The sequence below is a fragment of the Oryzias latipes genome, chromosome 16, assembly GCF_053564925.1.
Source record: "Oryzias latipes strain Hd-rR chromosome 16, Olatipes_Hd-rR_3.1".
Lineage (NCBI taxonomy): Eukaryota > Metazoa > Chordata > Actinopteri > Beloniformes > Adrianichthyidae > Oryzias > Oryzias latipes.
The window spans coordinates 13750265-13768379 of record NC_136252.1 but is presented as its reverse complement, the minus strand read 5'-3'; the positions used below and the strand labels follow the sequence as shown (position 1 = coordinate 13768379).

The 18115-nt window shown below is 37.1% G+C and overlaps 1 protein-coding gene across 17 annotated transcripts in view; it reads right to left on the bottom strand.

The window, feature by feature from the left end:
• Window positions 1–18115, bottom strand: part of LOC101157392 (protein MTSS 1) — a 44617-nt gene that overhangs the window by 22399 nt on the left and 4103 nt on the right. For all 17 annotated transcript variants that reach the window (XM_020710016.3, XM_020710020.3, XM_020710019.3 and 14 more), the window contains exon 3: window positions 14480–14553. In XM_020710016.3, the coding sequence (XP_020565675.1) occupies window positions 14480–14553 (74 nt within the window). The remainder of the gene's footprint in view (window positions 1–14479; window positions 14554–18115) is intronic.

Below are 18115 nucleotides of genomic sequence, written 5' to 3'. Positions count from 1 at the left end.
GTACAAAAACCAACTCAGAGCAAAAATGCCAGATGGCTGCTAGTAACTACTGGCCAGTGGTTACACAGATAAGAGACTGAGGGGGATGTACAGCTGGATGCACACATGCAGACCTCTCCCAAACTGATAGAAGTAAGGAAATCTTTCCTCCAGCTAATTAAAGAGCAGAGGAGAAAATACAGCATCTCTCTGAACGAAGACATGAAGCTCTAGAAATGTGTTTATTGATCTTCCTGTTGTTTTTATTTAAAGTTTAAGGAAACCAGTGGTTATTATAAGTAATACTTATTTAAGTTGCATCACATTTGAAAATTAGTGAGCTTACTAATCCATAGAAAACGGTATAGATGTATAAAAAGATGTTATCTGTGTGCTGGAGCATCTGGCCGTTTTAGGGTGTTTTCGGACTGAATAAATACATTAGTGCGGACCCAGTCTGCCTAATTAGGTCCGGGTCGAGTCCTGAACCTTGCATTTGGTCTGAATTCAAACTGCCGTCAAGGGGACTTTGCTGTTGCGGACCAAAGCTTAAAAAAATAAAAATAAAAAATAAAAGAATTTTATATATATATATATATATATATATATATATATATATATATATATATATATATATATATATATATATATATAAAAAAAATTAAAACTAAATATCTCTTCACTCATTGGTCAGGAATTATGATGGTGGAGCAAAGCAACTAGAGGCAGAAAATATGTGCTTTTAGTTCATTCAAACTTTATGTTTCGCTCACAAACTTTGAACGCCTTTCGCAAAGTCAGGTAGAACGATCTTTAATTACGTTTTTGGTCTGGTGGGGGCATGTTGCAGGGCGGTTACTGGCAAGCAGACAGTTAAAAATGTACACTGATAAGTGTTTATTACATATAGACTTGTCGGGAAACCAGTGAGAAGCATGTGCATCACATTAAAAATATTTTTAAATGAGTCTGAATCCATCCGACAGCATTTTAATGAGTTGTTGTGGCTCATCTTTGTAGTGTCATTGTTTTATTTAAGGAGAATTCTGTTAAGGAACTACAAGGTACCGGTAGCTTTTAGGATAACGTCACAGCAGCGCTTGCCTGGTGCATGCCGCATAGCAAAACACAGGAAAGTATGAAAGTGGTGTTAAAATAAACGTTCTACAAATTAACAGTTGGCCCCTTTTTTCTGTTTGATAACACGACAGACACTGCTTTATATTTGTCCGTGGCTCATCTGTTGCTACATTCATACTGTGTTTATGTCAGCCGTTTTGGTGCAGTTGCACCGCTCCGGGAAGGGATTGTATTCAGACTGAGGCATCTCCGAGCGAACTGAAGCTTCCTGGTCCCTGACTAAAACTTTGTCTGAAGCACCTTTAGTGCTACATAGTTTATTCAGACTGGACATATTTGTTCGTTTTAAGTGAACCAGAGTTCATTTTCCCCGATAATCCAGAACAAAATTTCAGTCTGAATAAACCCAAGCAGATCCTGGTACGGGACCAAGAAACACTCTAGGAACCATCTTTCAAGGTGGTCTTGGTTCGTTTCCAATCGAACTGATTTTTGGTTCCCTCAGAGACAGTTAATAGGTCAACTGTCCCGATAAGAATTGTAAAGCACAGCACGTCTGTCTTTCTCTTGTTGTTTTGACCCGCCCTCGTAGTTCCTGGTCAACGACTGAAGAGATCTTTAGTCACATGATCTTGTTTACAGGCTTTGGCCCGTAACAGAATGGGCTGCTTGATGCCAGTCTGAATGCAGACCAAACGAAAGGTTTGGGACTCGATCCAGAACAAATTAAGCTGACTCGATCCAGGACAAAGGATTTCCCCAGTCTGAATACATCCTAAGATACATTTTTAGGATTCCCAATTCTTTAAGTTCCAGTTCTCAAAGAAAACCAGGACACTTGTTGCTTCTCTCTCTTTGGAGATGCAAGATTTTTTTTATTTTCACAATTGTACTAAAAAATGTTAAAAGAGTAACATTTTGGTGCTAATTCATTAGCCCATTAACAGTTCAATTTTAGATATTTAGCTGATGCTTTTAGAAAGAAGCAAAAATGAATGCTGACACACAGTGTCTTAGCTGAGCAGCTGGCATGCACAGATTGATCCACCCACCACGGCGTGTATGTACAGGCTGTCATTCATTTACTGATCAGTCTGTTTGCTACGTCAATCCGATAAGCTCCTGTTTATATAATAAAACAAACAGTCAATTGAGAAAAATATAAAGAGCTGCTCATGTTTGAATTTGTCATTACAGTTCCTAAAATTATTATCTCCTCGTATGAGCACACAAAAGAATTGCTATATTTATCACGCAAACCCTCTAAAGTGAGTAAAAGTGAGCTGAGGGTTTCCGAAGCCAATCTAATCTCCATTATCTCGTCTGGCTTCCTCATTTCTTCATTCATTAATAGCTGCTGACGTTGAGTCGGCTCATCTTCCTGGTGTTCACTCTCCCACAAACACGCACTAATTCAGCAGTAAGCAAATCGAGCTTTAATGACACGTACAGCACGTGGGCGTGCAAACACACACGCACCTGCTGTGGTGCAACGAGCGCTGACAAAAACGCACTCTAGACCGCCTGACTACATATTCCATCGGCTGTCAAATACAGACAAAATTAAGAAGAAGTATAGAAAAGTAGCATGTAAATAACAGAGAGGACATTTCCAGATTCAAGACTTTCTGTACCCTATGAACATAGCAATGCATGCGCTTATAAACTAAACCACCTTCACAAAGGGATTCTGGGATAATTCACAACTTTCCCGGCATTAGCAGACCAAAATATATCTACAATGCTGGGAAGTTTTTTTTTTTTAAAGATGTTAAAAATAAATCCCCTTTTTAAAGAAAACAATTTAAAGACACGTTTAAGGTATAATTTTCAGGTTAGTGCATTAAAGTCCATAAAATAAAGTAATGAATACTGACATGATAGATTTTGTAATTAATTTTTTGAATGAAATAAAGTTGCATCCAATAATATATAGTAAAAATTGATTCAAAACACAGATATAAACATTTTTTGGACAAACCAATTTCGTCTTTTTTTTTTTTTTTTTACAATAAATCTCTTCCTATTAAGCCTCCATTCCTTTTTTCATGCGGGTTTTGTGTAACACAATCCAAAAGTCTATCTTTGTCTGCCTGCTTGTTTTTTTACATCATGGAATTTAACACTAATGAATGCAAAAGTTGATTTTTAGGTATAGAGTGCAATTGTTTTCACTTTAGCCTGTAAAAAACTAAAATGTTTGGCATCTGTGCGGAAAAAGGTAAAAATCTGATTCTGGATGTATTTTGTATCTTAAGGGTATGATTTCATATTTGATATTGCAATCAGAAAACCAGACAAGAGAGAAGATGACCCAGTCCAAACAACAATGAAAGGTAAGCGAAAGGAACATACCATCTGTGGATGCGCATGGTGAATACTAAAGATATAAATAGAAATATTCTAGAGGCAAACAAATGCTCTACTGGAATACTGCTTACTTACTTAAAAATATATATGTATGGGGGAGAAAATGTTTTTACATTTCTGTCTTCTGTCATTTCTTTCTCTTTTAATAAGGCTCTTCTCCCACACCTTGTACTAATGTTGGTGTGAGAAAGTATGGCCATAAAGTTAACACAGCGCCTGAGTTAATCCAGTCAATATCCACTTGTCATTTCAACGAACAGTCAAAGTCGGGACCAAAATAAACACTCTTAGATAAGCAGACAACTGTCCTCTCCACTGATGTAACACTAAAAGATGATTCATTATGCAAACAATTATCAGTCTAAAACAAAACCCATCCTGCAATCTATTTTTCCCATCATACACTTGCAGACACAGTACATGTACTCTGTCTTCAGTGGGAAACTTGTACATTAGATAGTTGTTCAAAAAGCCCTACTCCAGTTACCTTTTGATCGATTTTCAGTGTTCACAGAGGTCTTTTTATTATTGTGACATTTTTAGGCAAAAATCCAAAAACACCTCATTTTCTAGGACAAAGTTAATCAGAAATTTACCTCTGAATTGTGGGCAACAGGGCCGTCAACAGCAATTTGGTGCCCTAGACAAGGTTTTTGGTGGTGCCCTCTTGCTTTGCAGTCAATTTCACTGCTAGTGTATAGATATACTCACAAAAAATGTAATAACTTTGTCTAAGCAATTCTTTTATGTAAACAATGCAATTGCACATCAAAATACTTAGAAAAAAATGAAGAAATAAATACAAAAAATGAGCAATTTAAAACATTTAAAAAGCAATATTAATAGCTTAAAGTATATAATATAACATGTAAACAAGTGACATTGACAAATATAATGTGGCGTTTTGCTAATGCCTTTGCTAATAACTATACTACCACCTCTTTAATCTGACAAAACCTGCTACAGCTTTACTCTCCTGGTTTTTCTTGTAGGATTGACAACTGTTTTGAGACCACATGGTTTAGGCTTTTATGGCAAGTCCACTGAGAGGTTCTTGCATCGTAGTAGATTTCACTGTTGCACTGCTGAGGTGTATATGACTGGAACAGAGCTGGAGGATGTGCTACTGGAGAGGAGGAACTGAGAAACCTCAGCAGCGCATGTGAGGACAGAAGAGGAGTATGTGACGGTAGTGTAATTAACATGTGTTTTGAAGAATAAAATACAATAAAATAGGGAGAAGGTAAACTGCAGTAAATATAGCTTGTGGGAATGTTATGCATAATGACATAATGACTTTAAAACTGATAAAAAGATAAATGATAGATGCACTGTAGACAATATCTACTGTAACACAACAAACAGCGCTAGTCTTACGACATTTTGATTGACTGTTACAAGCTGGGACAACGTGAGAAAACCACATCAAAGCAATTAACATCAAAAACTTGATCTAACATTTATACTTTTGTCTAGGGAAGGTAGAGATTGTTACATAACCAATTACCATAACAAGAGAACATTCGGTAACATGAACTGACATTAAAACTTACAGCGCACTCGCCTTGCTAATTATTGATGTTATGCTAACGGCTAATGATGTTATCAATCGTTCTGCAACAGCAAAATAATATCATTGACTTAAGGAAATGGTGTAATACTGTAGCACCTAAATCTCTGCTGCAGGCTTTTTCAAATGTCCTTTTTTCGACGGCTCCTGATTCCCAACAATTTGATAAGTTGAATACTCAAATATAATATATAATCTTAAATTTTCTTTATATTTGTCTTGAGACAAATGCTACAAGACATTTTTAAAAAACACCAAAACATGATTTTCATTGGAGTGGGTCTTTAAGGTTGAGATACCTAGGGTTTAATAGGTTAAAGAAGTATTGTATGAAACCAGGAATGAGGGCAGAGAGAATGTCAGTAAGACAGAGTGATAGACAGAGTGGGAGAGATAGTTAAAGATTACACTGGAGCCTTCTTTTTGCTCTTTTCTGGGCTTTGCTGCCCTATTTTCCTTTCTTGTCCGACACACTTTCCACACAAGCAGAGATTTTACTAAGACCTCTAGCAATGATTAGTTTAGCTTAGTTATAAATTTAGATTACCGGCTGTTTAGCTCACATATGGTGTGCAGGTTGAATAAATAGTTTAATATATTAAATATGAACATGCACTCCACAGTAAATCGTTAACAGAAAAGGGTTAAAGGGGTTCGTGCTCAAAAACTCAAAAACAAGTGTTGGTAACCGGCTCTGAGTCAGGTTTGTTGTGCAAGAAAGCCCTCAGTCAGACTGAGGGCTTTCTTGCACTAATCATTACCAGCGCCAACACTGTGTGTGAGAAAGATCTTCAGGATCGTGGTTTTTAAAAGCAAATATTCTCAACTGACATAGATGCAGATTTGAACCGATGCATCAAAAACAAGAAAAAAACAACTGTGTTTCAACAGGTTTTTCGGGTGTAGAGACAGAGGAAGGTGCAATTAAAGTTATTTATTACGTACATTGTAAACGCATTCTCTTGGATGATTGATTGGAAAAAACATATCATGCTTAAGACGTAACAAAGTAGGAAAAAAAACAGCATTTTGTTCCCCCCATAATTTTTTAAAATAAATTTTAGGTTCAATTCTTGTTTGCCATTTAGACTAAGGATATTGTTAGAAAGTCTATTTTAAGATCCAATTCATTCACAATAGTTGTGGTAATAAGGAAGGAAGTAATAAGGACGAATGAAATAGCTTACTTTTATGTCAAAGCACACTAGATTGAAAACAAACTAATTTAACCCCAGAATTAAAGTAAAGTCAGTTATTAAAACCAAATTTTGGTCCAACATTCATTCATCTTCTAAACCTGTTTTGTCCCTTTCAGGGTCACGGGGCTGGTGGAGCCTATCCCGGCCACTCGTGGGCGAAGGCAGGGGAGGTCATGGACAGGTCGCCAGTCTGTCGCACGGTTACATATCACATACCCACATTCACACCTAGGGACAATTTAGAGCAACCAATTAACATTTGAAGCATGTTTTTGGATAGTGGGAGGACGCCGGAGTCCCCAGAGAAAACCCACGCATGCAAGGGGAGAACATGCAAACTCCACACAGAAAGCCGCCCCCCCCCCATTGGTGATTCTGTTTCAGGACCGGAGCCCCTTCTTACTATGAAACAAGAGCGCTAACTACTGCGCCAGTTTATTTTTAAACTTTGGCTAACATCTCTTTTCACTGTGACTTTTATGCAGTAAAGTTAAGAAAACAATATTTACTTTTATTTATATAGAATAAATGTGAAACAGGCCTGATAGCATAACTTCTTCAGTCTTTCTCCGTGCATCAATTACAACCACCAGCCACAAAAACAAAACAGAAAAGGAACATAAAATATATTTTATGCACATGCATTATGCACATAAATATTCACGTGAAAACGTTGCGGTTTTTTGTAGTATTCATTGTGTAATAAAAACAAGTTAGCTTTCTGAAAAACTTGCATTAGTGTCGTGAAAAGTTCATATCTTTATATGTTTATGAAGAACTTGCAACTTATTTATAACCAAACATTGATAAGTTTGTTAAATGAATATATAAAGTGTATTTTCAGTGTAGAAAGAGAGACCTTCAGTCTTTGGGACACTGGTGATAATTTGAACCACAGGCACACCCGAAACCGAACCGTAACCCACTGTTTGTCAGGGGAGCACAAAACTGCCTTGTCTGCAATAATGACCACCAGATTACATCTACCAAGTGCATGTTTGAGCATTTGGGTGTTTGTGCACAACTGTGCGAGCATCAGAGCCCCCCTGTTAAAAGCGAGAGTGGGTGAAGGGATCTTTGCCACCCCAGTGTCACCCCACATCCATCTGCCCTTCCAAGGGCACACGCTTTAAACAGGCAGATCATTCATGCAACATTTCAAAAAGTCTCCCGTCTTCCGACTCTCATTTGTTTTTAAGGATATACCACATGATTGCTCACTAAATCAAACAGTATAGTGAGTAGTGTGGCTGAAGTCAACCACTGTTTACCCATCTACAAGCCTACAACGGACATATTATCCCACCAACTCAACTCATGCTCAACAATTAACAGAGTCTGCTGAAAAATGATGCTGGAAACATTCTCTGAAACCAGTTTATCATCCAATACATTGCAGATCTAAGTATTTGTCATTATCATAATCCACAAAATTATCATTGACGTACAAATTTACAGTTTAATTTTAAAGCATTATCATCAAAAAATGTCTGGTCTGAGGAAACGCACAGTAAAATTGTGTTATTATTTACTATTTTTCTTTGCCTCAATTTTTCCCCACCCCTCTATATTTCTCTATGGTCATTTTATTCAGTTGAAGTTTCAGGATTAATCATAAGTGGGAACCAAAGTGCTACAATAACTACAGAATTAATGACGCTGGCATGAGCCCACTTGCTGGCTGAAGACTGTGTAGTTTAATATTGTTCAGGTGAATGCTAGCATCAATGTGAAACCCAGTGTGAGTTCACATGTGCGCTTCATTGAACAAAGAGGGCCTGTGTTGGGTCACAGCCCACTGCAGGGTTGTGGTCTTGACTATGTGCGCAGAGGCGACCATTAAGAAAAGAAACTTGAATCTGGAACGAAGACACAACCAATACATTTGTGGTATTCATGCAGACCAAAAAAAGTGTAAAAAAATACACACAGCAGACTGATGTCAAATAACAACCATGAACTCAACAAACTCGACTGTTTATAGAAAATACATGCAGAGACATGGAGGAGAAAGGGTAGGCTGTCCTCAGTTTACTAAGAACTAACGTGTGCACCAAGAGGAGTGAGATCCTATATGGAAATGTTGCAACAAGCATACAAACAATTGTCAGTAAAACCATAAGAAAGTGTTTATTTTACAACACAAACATTTTCTCCACTTACGTTTTTTTTAAGTCAGGTAAATGGCTGTGGTGCATTTTAAAAAGCATAACATCAATTAATTATTTACATATAAGGAGTGCATGATTTTTCTTTCAATACATTTTAGTTTTTGTTTAGTTCCTTGATATGAGAAAGAGAATAAGAATAGAGTTCTGCAAGCGTGTCAGCTGTTAAAGATCACCAGTCTAAGCAGGTTTGTCTAAATAATAATAATAAAGCTACACACACATAATATGAAAGTGTACACAAGTGCATAGGAAACAAGTGCATAGTATTAAATGAGTGTTCTGTTAGTCAAACATCCTTATTGTTTGTTTGGAGGACATCACATGATTTAGGCACTCGGGTTTCTCACACAAGTTCAAACATGCCAATCCTTCAACTACAGCCAAATCAAAATCTTCATCCACCCATCTTCAGCACCCGCCTAATCCATTATGGGGTCATAGGGACACCCTGAACAGGTCACCAGTCTGATGCAGGGCCACGTAAACACACTCACTTTCACACTGAGGGGAAATTTCGAGATGCTAGTTAACGTATGAACCATGTTTTTTGGATTGTTGGAAGAAGCCAGAATGCCCAGAGAAAACCCAAGCATGCAAACTCCAAACAGAAAGGTCACAAATACTATTCCATTCAGTCAAAAATAGATGTATAGTATTAACACAACTTTTTTCTGTTTACTATTTTCATGGGTCAGATCAATTATGAAATAGAAGAATATGTGAGACAAACAGAAATAAAGATGCTGCAATGCGCTCAAGAGATGAAGTCTGCATGAGGATAGTGTGTGTGTTCAGTTGGCTTTAAAAGATTAAACTAGACGCATCTCTATGAAAAGGGAATGACCAAAGCACACAGCCAAAACAATACAAGGAATGCATCAATTTTCACTTGATGAAGAAATATTATTCGAGTTTGAATTGATTTAACGCACACTTTCTGATGAATGGAACAAGGGCTTTGAATGGAGAAGAAAAACAATTCCACCTCAACAAGCACTTACTGCGTTAGTAGGTATTGGTAAACTCTGCATATGAACCAGTTTTTAAAAACCTCACCATCTGTTTTATTCCCAGAATGCACTAGAAATGTATTTAGGGTTAAATGTTATCAAAGATTTTCATCACTTTGGGATAGCATGTCAGTACTTGAGTGTGACATAAAAACGTCACTTTTATGGCTTTTAGCCCGTGGCTTTTCATGTTTAAGGAGAGACTTGTATTAATTTACAGCAAATTACCTTTCAGGGCTTACTGAACCACTCCTTGACAATATTTTACTGTAGTAGAATTTGGTTGTTCGTTTCTAAAAGTTCCAGTTAGAAACCCATATGTCCAGTTATGTCTGTCAACAGTGCCGAAGAAAGGATAAACAAAAGAGAAATTTTGTGAAAATTCCAAGATTTAATGACAGAAAACAAGAGGTCAAGTGTACTGGGATGACAACAAATCTTTACCTTTATCAGTGATTGAAGTAAGATTTAAATAACAGAAAGCCAGCCTTTGGAGGGTATGTCTTCATTGATCATAAAATATATTTAAGAGTTATAAACCACCATGTGATGAAAAAATAATGTATTTCCTAAATGTTACCACAGGTTTCTACATGCGTCTGTGAGGCAGGTGTGTGCTATATTTCTACAGACTCAGACTTGTCCTAGTAGAGTCATCTGTGAAGAAAAACTGGAATTAAACCAACATGGAGCCCCAAAGGACATGCAGAAATCTTATACTTCTATTTTTTAGAAGACGCACAACATTCACGGAGAGACTGTTCAGGAAACTGTGACACCCTTTTTATTTATTTTTTTACAAAAATTATTGCTCTGTTTAGGGTTGTCATGTGATTTCTTTTTTTTTGTGCAATCAATTAATCGTGACCTGTAATTAATGAATCTAATGAATCTATTTTAGTTTTTAACCTAATAATTGGTGCAAAAAGCCTTTTTTTTAGATATTTGTCTTTTTTTTGTGTCATTCTGGTGCAGTAAAAGATCAAAATGCAAGAAAAAATTAGCTTTATGAAGTTTTACTAATATAACAGACTTCCAACCTTTACTTCTACACCAACAAGCGGTATTTTTTTTTCCAATTTCAACAACTGCGAAAAAATAAACAAAACAAAACCAAATCAATGAGTTCAGAGTGCTCAAATTTAACACAAACAGCAGGAACACATACATATCTATCTATATATCTATATCTATATCTATATATATTTATATATATACATAGACATACCTTATTCCACGGTTTACTGTCCCATGCGATCAGCCCTCCAAGTATTCTATTTATTTATAATGAACACCTTAATTCTGTTAAGAACTACAAACGCACACATTGACGTTGTCACACTGCGAAGCGGCATGTGCTGCTGATGGACACCAAGGTGTACACTGAGAGCAACGTTAAGAGGCGTTTTCAGCAGAGTTCAAATAGGTGTTCATGCAAGTAAACAAACAGTTGGACCTCTATCACAACAACAGTTATAGATTAAGAATGAGATTAGTGCAAAAAATTAACAACATGCAAATTTGTCTATAATTAATTAATTAATGAGTCTATTAATAATGCAACAAATTAACTCGCCATGAATGTTGGAATCATGAGCAATGTTGGCGCTTTAAGTCTGTTGTCGGGATGATGACTTTATGTTGTGCCGAAATGATTCGAGCAGAACTTCACTGGGAAAACATATTGCTTAATGTTTATTTCTCCCAAAAATGGCCTTTTTCTGCCATTCCCTTCTAATACTTGCAGCCTTTGATGGTTTTTATGGGTTAAAAAGTTGCCAGTGACAGTCAAATGAAGACTAAAGGCAAACAAAGATACAAAACTGCTCATACTTTGGTCCACAGCAGATGGAAGGAGAGTTCCACACAGAAACTGAACTGACACGCTATGAAAGAAACCATTCTGCAGAGCTAAATATTCTCCATTGTAGCCGTTTTCTTGCCTTCTCTATTCTCTGGTACTAGTTATCTCTTTCAGAGATATAATAGAGCTTTGTCCTTTTTTCCACCAAGGAGCTGTTTGAAGTTTCGGACGGACTTGAATCCTTTTTCTCTGGATTTCAAACTAGTAAAAAAACTTTGAAATGTTTTCCTATAACTAAAATTAATAGGGCAAAAAGTACATTGCTGTTGGGCTGTACATGGAAAAAGTTTAACTTTTTAACGTTTTAGTATTGATACAAAATCGACTGAAGTCTCTACAAGCAATTTTTAGCAAACAAAATGCCAAATTGTTGAGGAAACAGTAAATATCTTAAGAAAGATGTATTAATTGGGTGAATATATATTCATTATATGACCTAGAAAATAAACTATTTCCTAAACTACTTCTTTTTATCTTTTCCATGTAAAACCAAAATAAAACAGTCGTAAAGTTAGGCCATTCACGTCAATTACTAATGTAGCAAAACTTGATGTTCCCAGACTTTAAATAGAGAAAATCACACTTCTTCTTCTTCTAACTCTTTAAAAGGTTACTAGCACTAAGAGCCTGTTAGTCAGACTCCTAAGTGCTAAAGGACGTTATTGCACAGAACCTGTGTGAGGTCGCTCATCAAGTTGGGCTACAAGTATTTTTATTTAGCAGCTCTTTCACATGACTTTAAATTTAATTACATAGCTACACTAAAAAAAAGAAAAAACTGTCCCACTGCTCTAGTTAGTTCTCCTTTTGTATGATCACCATACAAGAACAGCAGTTTGCACAAATGTAATGAATGTAATGAAATATTTGCTTCTAAATCATCCGAGTGCGTATAGGCCGATGAGCGTAAATGTAACATGTTTGTTCGTGTGATGCTTTCATTAATGCAGGCCGTCAACAATCGAAAGTAGGTTTTCAACTGAGTTGGCTTCTGAACTTCACTAACAAGAAATCATTCTAGATTTTAGGCTGACATTTTTTCTAAACTTTGCTTCAAGAATAACCAAATAAAGGTGTGCTCAGAGCACTATTTTGAAAAAATGTACAGCTGACAGGCATGGCCGACCAGCCAATGTTTACACTGCATAAGAAAAGTGTCTTATTATAAAAAAAACCAAAAAAAATACATTTGAAGCAGCCAAAGCTTTGCGATGTAGTTTCAACACCCACGACTAAAATGAACAGTCCAGAAAAGTCAAACCAGGACATCAGCTAAAATAACAACACGTGAATATTTCTGTTTTAAAATATGCAATAATGATATATATATATATTAACAAATCTATCTATCTATCTATCTATCTATCTATATATATATATATATATATATATATATATATATATATATATATATATATATATATATATATTTGTAAATCCATATTAAGTGAGGTACAACAAAAAAGTCAAAAAGAAAAAGAAGTATGAGATGACAGAATGGAAAATATTATTATAGAATTTAGATGCTAAAACAGAAATGAGTGATCTTTGTGGACAAAAGCAAAAAGCAACAAAAAACTGCCTAAGAGAGTGAAACAGGTGGTTTAAGCCAATCCCATGTGTGCTGTGTGTGCTGTAAATAATACAGAAAGTACAAGAATGTGTTTGTTCTTTTCATATGCAAGTCAGTGTTCTCAGCAGGATTAGGGTGCCTTTAGAATAAATGTTTAGTTTGGGGATTTATGAAGCAATTACAGGCTTTCCCCCCCTCTACCTGTTTACAGTTAAGTTGAAGGAGAAAAAGTTGATGTTTATAAATGAAAACGTGTCTTAATATACTCACAAATAAATGTGATTTCTCTAAACTATAATTTAATTGTTGATGGAATAATAAGTGAACTATGTATGGTTAATCATTTCAATACAGACTTGTTTATTACTACATTCTTTCATCAAAGCACCACTGAAAGATAAAAAAAAAAGCTTAAAGAGAAGCAGAAGCCACTCTGCTAAAACCTGATATGAGCACCAGGTGGGACCGAGTCTGTTTTACATTTCTGCTTTATGCTCTTTGACGCCTGAGAAAAAGTCTTTGTGTCAGCACTTTCTGAACATGGAATTTGGTTTGAAGCTAAATAATCTATTCAAATTTACTCTCAAATAATATTCTTATAATTAAATTAGAATGATACCTGAGGTAAAAGCTGTTGGTGTATGTTTTGTTTCCTATATTTGTAGTTTAATTATTCTACGTTTGTCTGCATAATTCTTACAGTCCCTTTATCAAATTGGGATGTACGTTACAACATAAGTGGTTTACAAGACTTACAAGTTGCATTCTGTATCATTAGAAATACTTATTTTATAGTCCAATGGTACCTCACACCAAAGGGAAGACTCAGTGAGATGCTCTGTTTTTACCGTTACAACCCTGACAGGTATATTGAAAAAGTACATCGTTTTTTATTTTAAATAATGTCTATCTTTGTATATCACTGTAAAAAGACATGAAAAAGGAAAAAGGCACAAGGTCATGACTCAGTGATGATTTCTTTTTTTACCCATTGTTTGTGCTTCTCTGCTGAACGAAAGGATTTTAAAACCAAGTCTTAGATACCAGCACAAAATAATGAGTGTTAGGTGATATCGACAGCCTGTAGGGTGTCGAAGTGATGAAAGAGTAGAGGGGAGAAAAATTACCTAACAGTAAAAAAATCTGCCCTTTTCACTAGAAACCGATATTGTGAGAGACTACAGGGGACAGAATGATGACTCCCTACACGCCTCCACCTCCCTTTAGCCCCGTTCTCTCTTGCTTTCTCATTCTTACTACTGTGAGCTGATGAATGTGTGCGTCAGTCTCTGTTCCTATTAATAGGACGGAGCATGGCTGGAGGTGTCCAAGCAAGAGAGCTCAGATCCCTCCTGTGTCTCCTACACAAACAGAATTTAAACAGACAACCAGAGAGGTGGGGGTGTACGTAGAAGGGGGTGAAGACAAGCAAAGAGGGGAAGGGTTGAAGACAATGCTAACAAAAGAACTTAAAACAGAACACTGATGGTTTTACAACCCCTACGTAACAGCTAGACAACCATCTGACTTTTTTTTAACACAGAGGGGGCAAAAACTTGGGATCTCTACAACAGAGGTATGAAGAAACAGGGATGTAACTGTCCAACTATGAATTTTACTACTTCATTGAATACAGCACTGTTACAAAGCTGAATGTTTGTACCTCTGGAGTTGGTAGCCAGGTCAGCCACTTTCTGAAAAGCATCCAGGAAGGCAGCCACAGCAACTGCAGTCGCCCTGCAAGACATGGGTTTGTTAGAAAGTACTTCATGGTTGAAAACCCATAGTATTCAATGGAAAGTGAAAGAAATGATGCACACTCAAGAACCTGAGTTCAGCACGTTCTTGAGCACGCCACACATGCCTGGTGTGAACGTGTTGGGATCCCTGCCTCTGTTCTGGTGGGTATCTCTTGCTCCAGCCACCATCTCAGCTGGAGCCACTTCCCTCATTTGGACAACAGCACCAGATTGTTCTCTTACTGACTCCAGCTCACCCATTTGGACGGTTTATGTCCATTTACCTTTGTTTGATTCTGCCTGTCGGTAGCATGAGCTTTAAGTGTTTGTTTTTTAGCCTCAGCCCCTTGGTGCCAAAGAGCAAAGACATTTCTTCAAAATGTTGAACAGCTCCAGGGCAGGCCGGGATACCGTTGACATGACAGAGCACGAGAATAGAGAAACTCTTCCACGGACGAGCACAGATTTTTTGTATTAAAGTTTTAAACTCACACCTGCTTTAATATAGTTTCTATTTGTAACAGAAATGAAAGCAAAAGGCTAAAGCTACATAGCAAGCTGTAGTGCAGGCTACCGGTTAGCTGACCTGCAGAAACTAGCCTGCTGAAGTAACTGCAGATCTGTCGTGATAAGAATCACATGTATGAAGGGAAACGCTGTGCACGTGCAGGTTTGACATTATCTGATCTTTCCACAAGCAAGTCTAGACTACTTTTAGTCATGCATGCTACACAAAAAGACAATCAACAAGAATTGTTCCTTAGCATGACTCTACACCAGTGCATCTCAAATAGTGGGGCGCGCCCCGATGCGATGCCAGGGGGCGCACAGTAGAAGCGGTTTTAGGCACAGGTGCGCACATTAAACGGGGGGCGGTGGTGACACTATTGGTTTTCCTATTATCTGTTCTATCACAGAGTTTATCACAAAGGCGCCAAACATTTTCTTTTTCCTAGGGGGCGGGCTGGCAAAAAATAATGGAGAAGCACTGCTCTACACAGACGTAAATTTGTCCCAAAGCTGTTCTTATTTGTGTACACTTTCAACTAAATTGGCAAAAGGAAAGCCTCCAAAACAACTTGGAACCCATATTTTAAGGGAAATCTGGGGTTGTGAAATATTTTATGTCATTTTTATCCTGAACCTATTTTATTTCAAAATAGGCAAATTCTGTAGAACATTATGCTACTACAGTTAAGCTTTTCTTAAACTACCATGATCCTGAACATTTTAGTCTAGCTTTAATTGAATAATATTGGATTTTTAATGCATGAAACACAAGTAGTGTATTCACTGCATCTGAATCTTATTCTTTCTTTCTAGAAAAAGCAAAATAATTTCAAGTTGTTCCAAACCAATATAGATATAAGAACAACTCCGCACTCATAGCCTTCCTTTATACGGATTGCGACTTTATTTGCCAACCAAAACCTGATGCAGTACGAGTTAACCAGTGCTGTGTTGTTGCAGAGCTGACCAGATTATCCCCGGGTGTGTCCTACAAATGGAAAAAAAGCCATATGCACACACGTATGCAGATTCCTTTCTATTTAAAGGCCTTGTGTTGGCCCCATAACAACCACAACCGATATATGCCTCTACTCATTTATTACACTCAATGGTCTATTGAAATATGACCATTGGGTCAAAGCTCGCGAGTAAATAAATGTTCAATCAAGTCAAACTAGGAGTTTAAGTCGCACAAGCTAAACAGGTTTATCCATTTTTCTCACTTTGGTCTTTTAGGTTTTACACCTGACGTGTTGAAACAAAACATTTGCTCTAACTCTCAGAGGTTTGTGGAGCGTGTTCACCTTTAGTTTTTTTTGTTTTTTCTAAAATCGACATTAAGCGGCGAAAACCCACTTTTGGTCCTAAAGTCTGCCTCTGAAACCAAAGCAACTTTAAAGTGTAGTTGGAAAGGCTTTGCACTTATCCAAGACTCCTATAGCAAATGTCAGAGACGGTGCTCTTCATGACGACGACCCACTCATTCCCACTGCCAAAATGCACTTATAGTACAGCAGACAGAGGAATGCAACTGGAGCAAATGTGACAAATTGAGAGGTTGCATTTACTGAACTTGCTTTTGTTTTTTTTCGCACTGTTGGAGCCTCATTTTTGTTTTGTCTGTATTCAGTACACTGACGCTTTGAATTTTTCAGAGCAATTTCTTCAGCCAGAGAAGGTTTCAAACTATTTATTTGGATATGGAATTATTTAGGGTCCCTGTTAGGGTACAAAATTACCTTTCGACAAGAACTATGCACGCATGTGAGTTCTTTATGTTTTACAGCTGCCTCAGCTGAGGACAAATTACTGACAGGTTTTTAAAAGGGCTGATTAAGATTCATTTAGCTGGCATCTGTGCTCTTTGTCTTCAAAGCTTTTCAAAACCACACAAGGGGAAATAAAAGATACATTTTTAAATGAAAAGAATGTCAGGATTTCCTCATCATGGCAGTTGGTTAATATTCTGGTCGCTTTGTGAAAGAGGAGGGCCAAATTACAGAGCAGACTGCTGATGGACGCCATTACATCCAGACACATGTGCTGCTACCACGACTGCCTGCTAACGTATTTAGACCAAGAAGAGAAGGTGGGTGTGTTTGTGTCCTTCTATATGTAGTCCAGTCCCTAAATGATTACAGGGGTCTGAGGCTTGGAGGGGATGGGGGTGGTGCTACAGTCAAGCTCCCATTTTGGCATTTTCAGAGGCTTGAGACGGAACCGAACACAGAAAGAGAGGACGTTTTGGGTCAATTTTAAGCAAAGTTTTAAAGCTCCAGCTGCATGAGCATCATTTCGGGCTATCATAAGGAAAACGTTGCAGCTTTTGAGGCCAAATGTGATTATAAAAGGATCTAAAAATACAAAAATATGACAAATTTCCAGTGTACACAAACGCTTAGTTCACACACAATCATCAGATTTGTTTGGGAAAATGTGCAAAGATTAGGGGCTCTCTTTTCTTAGCAGTAGTTCTTGCACAGAGCGGTTCAAGTGAGCTTCCCAGAAGGACATTTTCTCTGCAGATGTGTTGAACAAATCAGAACAACAAAAACCAGGGGAAAAACCAGGGGGTTTAAACTACAATGGCAAAAAAAGGCAGAAGAAGATGAGTTTAACCACCTATTTCCTGATTTTTTGTCTTTTTGGTTATAAAGTTCTTGTTTTATGTTCAGGTTCTGTTCGTTTCGGCTTCCCGTTTTCACAGTCAAACCAGGTTTTACTTCACAATTACACACAGCTGTTTCTGTTTCAGTTACCTCCCCCCGCTTTTCTTTATTTTAGCCATGTTCAAGTTTTTAAACCGCAGTCATCAAAAGTATCAGTTTAAGGCTTTTGCTTTGACAGAAACAACTGATTACAGAAAAACAATCAGTCCAGTTAGTTTTTGTTTACCTGCCTTTGCTCTCACTAAGCACTAACCTGGACATTAAGAAAAAACCTAAAACTAAAGATTTTAAATGAAATTATGTTCTCTTATGTCAGAAAATCTCCTTTCCTGTTATCCACTTTTCTCCTGTAAGACCACTAGTTTGACAAGGCAACAAAAA